The 14,834-nt window shown below is 47.0% G+C and overlaps 1 protein-coding gene across 1 annotated transcript in view; it reads right to left on the bottom strand.

Moving 5' to 3' along the window:
• The window catches only part of SPEF2 (sperm flagellar 2), a 148,785-nt gene that overhangs the window by 104,263 nt on the left and 29,688 nt on the right, over nucleotides 1–14,834 (bottom strand). The window contains exons 8-10 of the mRNA XM_015408709.1: nucleotides 14,072–14,260; nucleotides 6,904–7,091; nucleotides 122–197 (exon numbers count right to left, since the gene is read on the bottom strand). Of these exons, the coding sequence (XP_015264195.1) occupies nucleotides 122–197; nucleotides 6,904–7,091; nucleotides 14,072–14,260 (453 nt within the window). The remainder of the gene's footprint in view (nucleotides 1–121; nucleotides 198–6,903; nucleotides 7,092–14,071; nucleotides 14,261–14,834) is intronic.

Consider the following 14,834-nt stretch of genomic DNA (forward strand, 5'->3'; position numbering starts at 1 on the left):
CCAGCTTCTCAGACGCCTTAAAAAGTGGGGAACACCCTCACGGTCTGTGGAAACAGACTGCTTTAAAAGACAGTTACAGACCACGGAAGCATAGAACAGTAGAATGCTCAAGACAAAAGACCTGCAGGCTCAGCACCTCTTCCCTATACTGTCTGCCACCATGGCCACTGGGCCGGAGGCGGAAACTGTAGGCATATCTGGCCAGGCAACAGACATGGCTGTGCAAAATCCTTGGTGGTCAGGTGATCAAGGACAGCCAGTGCTGCACTGATTCCAGATATGCAGCTCCATGGCTTGCTGCATAACAGGAAACGCATCACTGAAAAATGCCCCCAGACTGTCCCCCAATAAAATCAGTTAGTTCTCCTGCCTGATCTATGTCCTGTCCTGCTCAATTGGCTCTGGTTCCTTTTTTGGACTACAAATCCCACCCCCTGTACACCTTCTCTGTGTGACATCATATGGAGCCTTTCCAGCCATTGGTTAAGTGCATGGTTAAGTGCATTAGTTAAGTGCAGTGGTTAAGTGCGTGGACTCTAATCTGGGAGAACCGGGTTTGATTCCCCACTCCTCCACTTGCAGCTGCTGGATGACCTTGGGCAAGCCATAGTTCTGTCACAGCTGTTCTCTTCAAGGACAGCTCTGGAAAGAGCTCTCTCAGCCCCGCCTACCTCACAGGGTGTCTGTTGTGGGGAGGGGAAGGGAAAGGAGTTTGTAAGCCGCTCTGAGACTCGGAGTGAAGGGTGGGTATAAATCCAATCTCCTCTTCTTCTTCTTCTTCATCATCATCAGGACCAGAACTTATCAAGGACTCAGGTACTGTTTGACAGGAAGAACTGCAATGGGGAAGAAAAAAGAAGGAGGGGTTTTAATTGTCAAACTGCTGATGGAGAAGGATCAACTGAATTTTATGTAAGGGATTTTAAGAGACTCAGACATTTCAACAGGTCCAAAATATGGCTGCGAGGTTATTAACTAGTGTCTAGTAAAGGGAGCATACATTTCTAATAGTGCACCAACTTGACTCTCTCTCTAAGTCCAGTTCACAGAGCTGGTGTTGATATTTAAAGTTCTCAACATTCTAGAACCAGGGCACCTTAACATTCTAGACTTAAACTGTGTTACTAGACACAGTTCGGTGTGTGTGTGTGTGTCAATAACAAAGATCGCTCAAGTCACTACTTCCAGGAATCTTTTTGAGGAAGCTGCACCAGTTAAACTGATACAAAACCAACACAGATCTTTAGTATGGATATATCTATAGAAAAACAATAACAGAAAACAGAAAATAAAGCGTCATCTGTGCTTCACAGTAGTGGAGGAAATAACATGGTCAATCAGACCCCCCCCCAAGGAAGACATTCAGGTCATAAGGGGTGCTTTCCAAGGAGGTTTGAACCCCAGCACCTCTCACTTTAGAAAACAAGCAGTGTGCATAAGCACACGTATCCACATAAATGCTGAGGTGGGAGGATCCTGAGGAGGATCCTCTGTGTGTTTGGACCACATCTGGAACCTCCTGCACCAATGAATGGGGTAAAAAGCAAATCAGATTTAAAACAAAAACGGTCCGAATGCCAGTATCAGCCTGTGACTGAATGAGCCATTCATTTCGTCTCTGATGCTTTTGCAAGAGCGGGGAATTTACAGAAAACAAGTTCTTCCGCTTGGAAACATGCATACAGTGCAGAGTACATTTTTCCGTGTAGGACAAATACATCTGCAATTTTTCTGAAGTCAAATAATAATATTAATAGCAACAATAAAATACCTGAGTTCAAAGGGCGGGAAGGTACCGGCTGGAACTTAGGAAAACCTTTTTTACAGTAAGAGTTGTTCAATGGTGGAATCAGCTGCCTCGGGAGGTGGTGAGCTCCCCCACACTGGCGGTCTTTAAGCAGCGGCTGGATGGACACTTGTCAGGGATGCTCTAATCTGATCCTGCATTGAGCAGGGAGGTTGGACTAGATGGCCTGTGTGGCCCCTTCCAGCTCTGTGATTCTGTGAGTCCATGAAAACAGCCTAGGTCTAAGGTATGTGAATTACTGTCTTCTCCCAGCTGGGCGTGCCCACTTGCGGAGGTTATCCCTGGTGGCCTAGTCCCAGCTATCGCCCACTTCCAGAGATAGGTAACTGGGCTGATGAACATGCTCTTGCTGTTCCGACCTAAGGCCCAATGAATAAATACTCCCCCCAAAATGCACGGTCAAAGCAGTAACAACTGAGATTCTGCCTTCACAGTCCAACAGCCATGCTGTGGACTTGAGGCAAAGTACAAACCTTTGTTTGCCAGTTCAGATAAAAATGGCAAGCTATAGTTTTGTGCCGGAGTGGAAGGCAATATTTGACTTTATACGGGGTAAGTACGGGAATGAAAGCTGACACCGGCTTTGTTCATGGAATACCAAAGTATCGTTTGGTGTTACATCTGAACCATTCCCCAGTGGTGGCACCCAGGTGATGAAACTGTGTCTCCTGGCATATGAGTTTGGCCTCTATTCTGTTTTGGGCTCAAGCACACCTGGCGTATTGGGAGGAGCTCCTGGAGACAGGTGGTTTGGCAGCTGCCCAGCTGTTTAATTCTGCTATCATGCCTGCTTTAGAATTATTTTAATCTATTTTAGATTTGTTATACACATAGATCTCCAGTCAAAAAGAGAAGTCAAAATGAGGAGGAATGTTCATTGATTTTAATTGCAATTAAAACACCTCAAAAGTTAGGCCAAACTTAGCCTATAAAAAATTGACTGCTTTCTGAACACAATCAGGAAATACATGAAATTTTATACTTGGAGTGACATAGTCAAGAAGATAATATTCAGAGGTCATAAATGGCTACAAAGAACAATGCATCATTTGAGTAATAGTCCACTCATTGGTCAAATATGAAGAAAGGTGTACCTACAGAATATCTTGGATGTTTAATTTACTTAACCTGAATAATATTGGTCAAGGATTCTTCATACTCAAACAAAAGTGTTCTTTTTTTGATATGAAGCTAAAATCCCTTTTGACCCAGACACTGCAAAGTTTTACCCTAAACAACTAAAAACCATAAACTCTATACCTGTCTTCTATATCAAAAGAATGTTATTTTCTGTCTGCTAGCATCAGCTAGAAAGATACTCTAACCTACAAGGGAAAGGCCTACTATTTAATCGGCTTTCATTACATCCTAATAAAATCTTAGAAGGAGGAGGAGGAGGAGGAGATTGGATTTATACCCCGCCCTTCACTTGGAGTCTCCTTTCCCTTCCCCTCCCCACACCCTGTGAGGTAGGTGGGGCTGAGAAAAAAAAGAACTGCCCTTTCAAAGACAATTCTTATCAGAACTATGGCTTGCCCAAGGTCATCCAGCAGCTGCAAGTGGAGGAGTGGAGAATCAAACCCATTTCTCCCAGAGTAGAGTCCACACACTTAACCACTACACCAAACAATCTATAAAACCAGAGAAATATGAATAATCTGAAAATTAAAATCATTATATTCCCATTCATACTACAGATTTCAGCTTCAGTTTGTTTTTTAAACCATGTATATGATACCTGCCTTGGAGTCTTGCGTAGTGGAAAGATGGGATAGAAAATAATTTAAATTAGAAATACGAAAACTGGGCTGGATTTTTCACATACAGCACAGAGCTGTCTCCAATCCTCAGCTATATGCAAGTTCCATTGATTCCATAAAGCTTTTATTTTACACAGGGACTCCATCCTTTTGAAGAAACAGTTACAGTTTGACAATACTTGCTGGTCAACTGCTGTGTCTGATCCCCATTCAGAAAATACACCTTCAGAGCATTATGCCCATGTCCCCCGTGCAAGGCTGGTGAAAAGGATCCCTGCAACAACCAAGAGGCGCAGGAAAGCTATGAAATATTGCCCTGTCAGCTTTTGTAGAAGCGATCATTCTGAAAGCTGGAGAGGCTCAGGTCCCACAACTGCATTTTGTACAGTAACCACATCCACGTCAGCCCAATTCTTCAAGTGTTGTGTTCAACATGAGATCCAAATTGGCCGAAGCTAGCACACAGCTGGGAAAGATACCCCCAGCTCACCTGGTTAAATGAAACACTTGGAAACAAAAGAGCTAGGTTCGAGTCCAGTGGCACCTTAGGGACCAACAAGATTTTCAGAGTATAAGCTTTCCGGCAGGGCTCTTTTTGTAGCAGGAACTCCTTTGCATATTAGGCCACACCCCCCTAATGTAGCCAATCCTCCAAGAGCTTACAGAGCTCTTCTTACAGGGTCTACTATAAGCTCTTGGAGGATTGGCTACATTAGGGGTGTGTCACCTAATATGCAAAGGAGTTCCTGCTACAAAAAGAACCCTGAATTCGAGAATCAACGGTCCCTTCCTCAGACTCCCTTTGCTTGACTCCCTTGGTTTGAGCTTCTACCCTGAAAATCTTGTTGGTTTCTAAAGTGCTACTGGACTCAATTCTAGATCATCTTCCCCAGACCAACAAGGTGACCCACTTGAAACTAACTTCTCAGCAACAAAAGTATCACCTCAACAAGAGTGCCTAACGACATCATCTGGAATGTGGACCATTGCCCATCATGCTTTTTGGAAGAACTTGCGCTTGATTACGAAGAAGAAGACGAAGAAGACAAAGAGGAAGAGGAGGAGGGGGAGATTGGATTTATACTCCACCCTTCACTACCCGAAGGAGTCTCAGAGCGGCTTGCAGTCTCCTTCCCCTTCCCGAGGGAGTTGGGGTTAAGAGTGCTCTCTCTCGAGAACTGGCCATGAGAGAACAGCTGTGAGAGAACTTGCGACTGACCCAAGGTCACACCAGCAGCTGCATGTGGAGGAGTGGGGAATCAAACTCGGTTTGCCCAGATTAGAGTCTGGGCTCCAAACCACTACACCAAACTGACCATCCCAAGAAGAAATCCACATGGTGCATTCAAGCACTCCTAATGAAGGGCAAAATCCTGCTCGATGCAGGGGAAGCTGCGCATTGAGGAGAATCAGCATAAGGTTCAAGCATAAGGTCTCCCATCCAAATACTAGCCAGGGCCGACTCTGCTTAGCGTCTGCGACCTGACGACATTGGGCTAGCCTGACTCCTACTCTAAAACCCGGGTAATCTGTGTGCATGGCCTGGACTACTTGGCTAGACAGGATATCTATTTTCGTTCGTGTGTTTAAAATATTTCTATCCTGCACACAGGACATAAAAGTGGTGAACAAAGCCAATTAGCCACCACGAACAACCAACAGAGGCAGCCTGCCAGCCTACATCCATTAATAAAAATATATTCCTAATCTCTCAAGGTTCTTTTGGACAGTTCCGCCTCACTACGGCTTAGAGCCACCAATGCACAAGTGGAAACACAAATGGACTTGGCGCAGTTCCGTTTGTGCAGAATCTTGTGCAACACACAGCGCTTTCCTCCCTGTATATTGTACTGCCTAGAAGTTGTTTGCCCAAGATCTTACCCGTTGGAAATGCAAGCAGAGAGACAATAGGCACCCGTGGTCTTTTTCTTGTGTTTCCGCTTCCACTACAGCTCTGGTGCAAACAGGACTTTAGCACTGGATCCAACCCTGTGCTTCTGATGAGACTGCACAGATACCTTTCCTTGCCATCTCTGGTAAACTAGTCCGCAAGACAAGGGTGGTTATGGGAAAAGCCCGGCCCTGTGCCATAGCTGGTCCTTTCAACAAGAGGCACTCAGACAACCAGCGTTGCAAGGAAAGTAAGCACTGGCCTCCCACACCAAGAAGCGGGGGAAGAGAAGAGATATTGTGTGCAGCTCTGGAGGCCTCACTTCGAAAAGGATATGGAAGGAATAGAGCGGGTGCAGAGGAGAACAAAGTTAGAGTCCAAAGTTTTATTCAAGGTGTGAGCTTTTGTGTGCACGCACACTTCGCCAGACAATGAAATGGGGCAGAGGAGGACGACAAGGATGATCGGGGGCCTGGAGACCAAGTCCTATGAGGAAAGGCTGAGGGACCTGGGAATGTTTAGCCTGGAGAAGAGGAGGCTGAGGAGGAGGGACACGATTGCTCCCTTGAAGTACTTGAAGGGCTGCCACTTAGACGAGGGCAAGGAGCTGTTCTTGTTGGCAGCAGAGGAGAAGACGACTTGCAATCACGGGTTGAAATTAAGGGCGGGAAAGTACCAGCTGGATATGAGGGAAAACTTTTTTACAGACAGAGTTGTTCAGCAGTGGAATCAGCTGCCTTGGGAAGTGGTGAGCTCCCCCTCCCTGGCAGGCAGTCTTTACGCAGCGGCTGGACAAACCCTTGCCGGGGAGGCTCTAGGCTGATCCTGCACTGAGCAGGGGGTTGGACTAGGTAACCTGTATGGCCCCTTCCAACTCTGGGATTCTATGATTCTAAGAGGCCTCCACTGTGCCCCTATGCTTATTTCATCTTTTGCACAGAGCTGCAGTTCAAGTATTGGAGTGGAATGGATCCCTCTTGAAACTAGCATGACAGCAGTGAAATTGATCAATGCATGCCTCCTGGCTGATCGGGAAGGGGTCAGAAGGAAGTCTGTGTGGTTGCAGTGGTTAAGAGTGTCAGACTAGGATCTGGGAGACCCCAGGTTCAACCTCCCACTTTGCCACAGAATCATGCTGGGTGACCTTGGCCCAGTTACACACTCTCAGCCTACCCTACCTCGCAGGGTTGTTCTGAGGATAAAACAGAGAGCAACGTAGGGGACTTTGGGTCCCCACTGGGAAGGAAAGCGGGGTATAAACAAAGTATATAAAGAAATGAGAAGAATCTGGATTTGGTTGCTGTTTCTTCCACCTGTCCCTGCTTTGCTGTTTTGTCTCCACCGCAAAGACCACATTTAAGGGAAGGCTATTCCTGCAACTTCAGAAAAGTAACTTTGTGTGTGTCTGTGCGTGCGCTAAACGGAGGAAAGTTAAAACCACTTACTTGTTCGTCAGCATTCGGTACTCTCCTATTTTGGTCGCTAAATCAATGATTTGTTCAACCACTTCCCAACAAATAGAATAATGCTTCTTATAGCGAGCCTCTGCTCTTTCAGCGGCAAGTTTGGCATGCAGCTGTTTCTCTTTGAGGGCTTCATCCTCAAGCTCAATTTTCTCTTGTTTTGCAAGAGCCTAGAAGGAATTGTTTTTAGAGAAGGGTTGGGTTTTTTTGTCTTTTTCTTTACATTGACGGTCAAGTAACTTGAGTTAGCAACAAAACCAAAAAAAGCCCTTGTTAATACTGAACTCAAATCTAAATACTTAGTACAGCAAAACCTTGTCACTCAGATTTGACATCTGTTCCCTCCCCACCATACATACCAAATTAGTGTAATTTCACATAAACTGTATCTTCAAGCCAAAGCAACATGTTACCTTGGCGAATATATGCCTCCAAACTCGTGTCTGCAGGGGAGAATTGTTGGGCAGAGAGTGCTCCCCCAAGCACATCTTCACCCCAGATTGCTTTTCCCCTGGTGGGGGGGGGGTAGGGAAATGCTGAGCATCACCCTGGCTTCCCTGCTGCTTTATGCAGAAGGCCCCAGGTTCAGTTCCCAGCATCTCCACTTAAAAGGGCCAGGCAATAGGCGACAAGAACATAATAAGGGCCCTGCAGGATCAGAGCAGTGGTCCATCTAATCCAGCATCCTGTCTCACACAGCGGCCAACCAGTTCATCTGGACGGCCAACAACAGGGCATAGAGTCCGAGGCCTTCCCCTGATGTTGCCTCCTGGCTCTGGGATTCAGAGGATTAGTACCTCTGAATGTGGAGGTTCCCTGCAGTCACCATGGCTAGTAGCCATTGATGAGACTTATCCTCCATGAATCTATCTAATCCGCTTTTCAGGCTGTTTATTCCTGCGACCATCACTATAATCTCTGGCAGCGAATTCCACATTTTAATCATTCTCTGTGTAAAGTAGTATCTCCTTTCGTCCATCCTGAACCTACTGCCCGTCAGTGATGTGAAAGACCTCTACCTGAGAACCTGGAGAACCGCTGCCAGTCTAAGTACACAACACTGACCTTGATGGACTGATGTTCTGATTCAATATAAGGCACCTTCATGTGTATGATCACGTGAAATCCCTGGGTCTTTTCTCCTGCACATGTCTGTTTATGCTTTAACAGCACTGCCAGGCATGTTATAAGTTCAGGAGCCCACTGTTTGCCATATGGCCTGTAGCTCCGGCTTCATTTGTTCATGCCTTTGGTTTGGTCTTTCCAGCAATGTAGTGTGGTCTTCATTCAGAGATGATGCCCAGACTCGAAAATATTCCAAAGTCACCGAGTGAAGCTGCAGCTTCCTGGGTTGCGTCTCCATCCGCCTTCATGACCTTGGTCTTCCCCCTTGTATTGTGGAGCTAATGGCACGAGGCAGAAGGAGACGGGCTTAAGAGGACTGGCGGAACAACAGGAGATTCAATGGCTGCAATCTTGGTTCATGTCTTGTACCATATAAAGGTACAAGCACCATTGTCAAGGACCTTCAAAGGCAAACCTTCCCCCCAATAGTTATGTTGTATTATCGTACAATATATGAATATATAATTTCATTATTTGGGTCTATTTTATTATGTGGTACCAAGCAATTGGGCCATGTTTAGTATTTCCTAGACTTTTCAGCATGTGTCGTATCCAGAGGTCATTTTGGGGGGGGAACGCAGTTCCCCCGGGTGAGGTGCGGGGGGTGGGGCACATGACGAAGCCCCGCCCCCTGCTTCCGGCCGCCCCGCTTCCGGCCCTCATTCAGCCAGGAGGAGGCAGGAGAAGAGGGAGGGTAAGTTGCTTCCTCCCTGCCTCTCCCCACCCCTGCCTGCCTGGGGCCAGGGAGGGCCTTCGCGGGGCTTCCTAGCACTCCCGCCGGCCTTGGAGGTCCACCGCCGGGCCCCTCATGGGGCCCGGTATGACACACTTCCGGTGATGTCAGGGGGTGTGGCATATGCTAATGAGTTATGCTAATGAGTTCCCCTAGCTCTTTTTCTACGAAATGACCCCTGGTCGTATCCCTTTATACGGCCACTCCTACCCTGCAACTTCCTTATGTCCTCATTTTCACAATTCTTTCTCTAGCTGATCCCAGCTTGGAGCTTTTAACCAACAAGATACAGCATATTGGTGGACCCTATCTACTGAAGAAACATACATGAACACATACTTAGTCAGATCTTTGGTCTATCATGGTCAGCATTGTCTACTCTGTCCGGCAGTAGCTCTCCAGTGTCTCAAGTGGGGATCTTTCACATCCCTGCCACCCGCTTATTTTAACTGGAGATGCCAGGGACTGAAACTGGGACCTTCGGCATGCCAAGCAGATGCTCTACCACGGAGCCACAGCCTCCTCCCAAACGTCCACGGAGTCTGGCCATCCTTTCTGACATGCCAAGTTACAGTACAATATTGACCTCTAGTGGTCAAGAGGTCCATGCACAGTTTCCAAAGCCTGCATGCCTGGGACTCCATCGCAGCCGGCGACTTCATCCAGTCTTTTGTGTGTGTTAAGCAAACAGGGTGTGCCACAGTCATAAATTTCTCATTGTATCAGATCCCATTTCTTTTACATTTTTTTTCACTTTGCACAGTTGAAGATACTTTACTTCAGAGCAACAACGTTTGGCTCTGGCACTAGCAGGGGTCATTTCCTGCAGGAGCGCACAGGAGCGGAGCTCCGGCAGTAAAGAACCCAGGGGGCAGGCACATGCAACAAGCCCCGCCCCCTGCTCCCAGCAGCCCCGGGCCACGAGGAGCATGAGGATCTGTGCGTCCCGTCCCCCCCATAGCTAGCAATCCAAAACCGTCCAGTGGAGCCTGAGCGGTGGGTGTTGCCTTCTGACACACTTCCGGTGATGTCAGGGGGTGTGGCATATGCAAATAAGTTATGCTAATGAGTTATGCTAATGAGCTCCTGCACCTCTTTTTCTACGAAATGACCCCTGGGCACTAGTACACCAGAAACCAGAACAGAAAGGTACAGGTGTTGGCACTTTGAGGATGTAAATTAAACCAGGGAGGTTTGGCCATGTGTGCGTCCTCCTATAAAGCCTTGTGTCCCTTCTTCAAAGATTGTGGACTGCTGTGCTCCGGAGGCAGCTTGCTCTCTGCCACACTTACCTGGTCTAAAGCAGAGGTTTGCAAAACAGCTTTCCAGGAAGACTAAAGGCTGTTTTCAGGCCGCTTAAGGTTCCTCCATGACATGAATGGTAACAAATCAAGCCTTCCGCCTGCCTTTAAACTTCAGAGCTGCTGGGGGGCATCTGGTATGTTCTCAGGGGCATGCTCAATCCACGCAGAGTTACGGTGAGACCCAGAAGGTCTGACCAGCGCCCCACTGGTGGACCTCCTGATGGCCCTGGTATTTCTGGCCACTGTGTGACACAGAGTGTTGGACGGGATGGGCCTTTGGCCTGATCCAACATCAGCGTCTCTTATGTTCTTATGTGTACACTCTTGCATATGCCCCAGAATCCTTGCAGCAGGTGCAGAGGTTCGCTGGGAGATTCATCAACACAGCAACTGGACACCTTGAATGCAGAGACGTAGGGGGGTGGGGAACACTGTTCTGCATCATGTTGCTATATTTCATTCTTAAATATTCTGGCCTGTTGCATCTAGCTCCTCTCGGAGCTCCTCACCCCCCACTTCCAACAGTGAAGTTGGCTTTTGTTTAAATCTAGGCAACATGAACATGTCCCTGACCGTGTGCAGTGTACATTTTTCCACGGAGAAAATGCACTCTCTCCTGCCTACAGATGGAGAGCCAGGCTACATTACTTTTTCCTCACGGGTTTTCATGCATTTCCACAGCTGCTGTGCGACAACTGCTTTTTGGTTTTTTTAAGGAAGAGGTCAAATGAGCTCAGAATGGTGCTGTGGGGGACAGAAGAACACCCCCCCGCAGCTTTCTCACACAAAAACTGTGCAGGGGAGGGGGAGTTTTTTCTGCACAGATACTTCACATGGAAAACCAAAGTCAGCTAGAAAACTGCTTGGAGGAGGAGGCAGGAGTCCCCCCACGGTGCCATTCCAAGCCCATCTGTGCTCTTTCTCTCTCTCTCTTTTTACAAAGTAGTTCCCCACAGCTGCTGTGTTTCTGCGGGGAACATGTGAAAAAAGGGAGCATATAGTTTGGCTCTGACGGCACAGCCCTAAGCAGAGTGACACCCTTTAAGCACAGTGACTTCAACAGACTTCAATAGACTGAGAAGGGTGTAACTTTGCTTAGGATGGCACTCTTAGCGTACCCTAGAATCTGGTTTCCTAGACCTTGCCCTCTAGATGTTAGATTCAAGTGGGGTAGCCTGCTTAGAAGTGTCCTGGGAAGAGATGGAAGGTTGTTAATTAACAGGAGCGGGATCAAGATGGGTAGCCATGTTAGTCTGCTGTAGCGGCAGGAAACAGCAAGAGTCTGGTAGCACCTTAAAGGCTGCGTTCACACACACTAAATAATCCATTTTCAATCCACTTTCAGTGCACTTCCCAACTGGATTTTACTGAGTGAACTGGCAAAATCCAGTTGGAAAGTGCATTGAAAGTGGGTTGAAAGTGGATTATTTAGTTCGTGTGACCGCAGCCAAAGACTAACAACATTTGTGGCAGGGGATGAACTTTCTCGACTCACTAAAGAAGTGAGTATTTGAAGAAGATACTTTACTTCAGAGCAACAACGTTTGGCTCTGGCACTAGCAGGGGTCATTTCCTGCAGGAGCGGAGCTCCGGCAGTAAAGAACCCAGGGGGCAGGCACATGCAACAAGCCCCGCCCCCTGCTCCCAGCAGCCCCGGGCCACGAGGAGCATGAGGATCTGTGCGTCCCGTCCCCCCCATAGCAGTGACCCACAAAAGTGTTGGCAGAGTTTAAATAAGCAAGGGAAGTGGAGCACTGACTGTTTAGAGAAAAATAAGTAGGTTTATTAAAGGAGAACAAACTATGGAACACAGAAGAGAACCTTAACTGTCTAATCTAACAAGAAGAAGGAAGCTCTGCAAGGGGCAGCAAGGACATAATTTGAAATTTTGGGATTTCCCTAATCTAGCTTTGCTAACTAGCACTCCTTCAGCCATCCCCCCCCCCCCGTCAGGAGGTCTACACATCTTATCATAAAGTGGGGGGCACCAAACAAGAAACCTAGACACACACCGAAGGCAGCCTCACAGAACCCACGCTGCAAAAACTGCAGTAGTAACTTCCACACATCCCTTTGTTAAGGGGAAGTCAGCCCAACACAAGTGCATTCATAGCACACAGACACACCCTACACTTCAATGCAGCTACCTTCCCCATGTAAAGCCTCAGTGCACATGCATGTACTATGATGGTTCATGCCTCAATGTGAGCTGCCAAAGAGGCTTGGCTGTCACCAGTGTTCCCTCTAAGCTGAGTTAGTGTGAGCTAGCTCACAGTTTTTTAGCCTCTGACTCACACATTTTTGTCTTCGCTCAGGAAGGATGGCTCCAGAGCAAACTAATTTATGCAGTAACCAAATGGCTCGCTCAACATTGCGCTGTCATTGTTTTTTGTTCTGGCTTTGCATCCTCCAGTTCTGGCAAGAGGACAACAAGGTAACGTTCTTGTCAGGCCTGTGAAGTTCTGATAAAGGGGCAATCCTGTTCAAAAATCTTAGGGACGCTAACGTCTGGAAGATCCTGTCTTGCGAAGACCCTTCCCAGCACCAAACGTCTCTGAGCATTTGAAGTGTGCTGGCGACCATAGCTTCTCTGGCAACAGGTGAGACCTTTTATCTCCATGCTTTTGGAAATCTTTAGAACCATATCAATGTCGGAATAAATGCATTGGATTTCACAGCTCAGGATCGGAAGTTGAAAAATTATGGTCTGGAACATCGGTACCACTATATATTGTCTCTTCTCTGATGTGGAATAGAAGTTCTATCATCACATTCTTCTATATTCTCGTTTTCATTTAGGCTCTACAGATATGTTATTTAGACTGCCTTTCCCTATAATTGGTAATAGTTGTGTTTGTTTTATATGATTATGATACATATTTTGTATGATACAAGTGGAATGAGCTCCCAGAAGACATCATGGCACTGCGGGGCCTTTGACAGTTCCGCAGGGCCTTGAAAACGGAGCTCTTCCACCAGGCCTTCAACTAGGAGCCGCTACCAACAACAACAGCAACTGAACTGTAGTAAGGCCCTTCATGCTATCACTAAACACCTGTGACACACTGGTAACTGACTCTGGCCTTACTCCCTTGGTACCTTCTTTACCTCGGCCTATGGGATCACTAGGAAATGTTATACTGCCACCAGCACTTTAACTGCTTGTCTGTGAGTTTTATGATGTTTACCATTTGTGTTTTAATGTATTTTATTCTTTTAATGTAAGTCGCCCTGAGCCTGCCTGGCAGGAATGGGCAGGATATCAATCAAATTCAATAAATAAATAAATAAATAAATGATTATTGCTTACAGGTCGTTTAAATACTGTTTTCTTAAGGTGCTGTTGGTGTAATATTGTATTATTGTTATAACCAGAGTTCCCTCTAAGCTGAGTTAGTGTGAGCTAACTCACAGTTCTTTAGCCTCCGGCTCACACATTTTTGTCTTAGCTCAGGAAGGAGGGCTCCAGAACAAATTAATTTATGCAGTAGCCAAATCGCTTGCTCACAACTTTAATGCCAGTAGCTCACAAAGTGGAATTCTTGCTCACAAGACTCCACAGCTTAAAGGGAACATTGGTTATAACCCCTCTAAGCTGAGTTAGTGTGAGCTAGCTCACAGTTTTTTAGCCTCCGGCTCACACATTTTCGCCTTAGCTCAGGAAGGATGGCTCCAGAGCAAACTAATTTATGCAGCAGCCAAATGGCTCGCTCACAACTTTAATGCCGGTAGCTCACAAAGTAGGATTTCTGCTCACAAGACTCCACAGCTTAGAGGGAGCATTGGTTATAACCCTTATATCGATGTTCCGATTGTTTTAATTTTTACAATTTTCAATAAAAATTATTTTTTTAAAAAAGTTAAAAAGCATCCCCCATTTTTTTTTTAAAAGGGATAAACACATTCCACTTGTGATTATAACACACAGGCAAAGTAGCCTTTGGGAAAAAAACAAGAAAAGGAAGGAAGAAGATAGACAAGCACTTACTGCCTCTCTGTCGAGGGCTTCTTGGAATTCTTTCAGGCGCCTTTCCTCAAACTGTTTCTCTCTGTAGATTCTGTTCTGCCACAACACTTCCTTCTCGTGCCGCACGTGCATCAGCTGCACAGCGATTCTCCGCTCCTGCTGAGACTGCCGCATCAGCCGGTTGATGAGCTGCTCCTCTCTGTATGCCTCCTAAAGAAAGTGAAAAGCAACCCACATTCGAAAGGCTTAACCAGATACAAGCTTCACGGGCAGAACACACGGAACTAATTTTCACCTGTTAAACACAGCAAAGGATGAACTCCCCCCGTGACTCACATCATAACTAGGTTACTAATTACAAGCACAGACATTGCTGGAAGGAGGGGGATTACTTTTGGTCAAGGCAATGTGTGTGTGTGCGCGCGCACGCATGTGCTCTAACGGGAGTGGCTCCAAAGGGGTGCAAGTGGGGTTGTCACGGCAATGCCGCGGCGGGGCCAGATCCGCTTGGCGATGCTCCAGGTAGGTATGCGGGGGGCCAGAGAGGGGTCTTCGGGCATCAACAGAGCCCCAGCCAGTGGCGGGGGGGGCCAAGGGCATCCTGTCGTCGGGACAATTGGGTGTGGTCAACGGTGAGAGGGCTTCTAATGTCCTGGCCCCACTGGTGGACCTCCTGACGGCACTGGTATTTCTGGCCACTGTGTGATACAGAGTGTTGGACTGGATGGGCCTTTGGCCTGATCCAACATTGGCGTCTCTTACGTTCTTATGTTCTTATGACAAT

This window comes from Gekko japonicus, unplaced genomic scaffold (genome assembly GCF_001447785.1).
Source record: "Gekko japonicus isolate JY-2015 unplaced genomic scaffold, Gekko_japonicus_V1.1 scaffold2199, whole genome shotgun sequence".
Classification (NCBI taxonomy): domain Eukaryota; kingdom Metazoa; phylum Chordata; class Lepidosauria; order Squamata; family Gekkonidae; genus Gekko; species Gekko japonicus.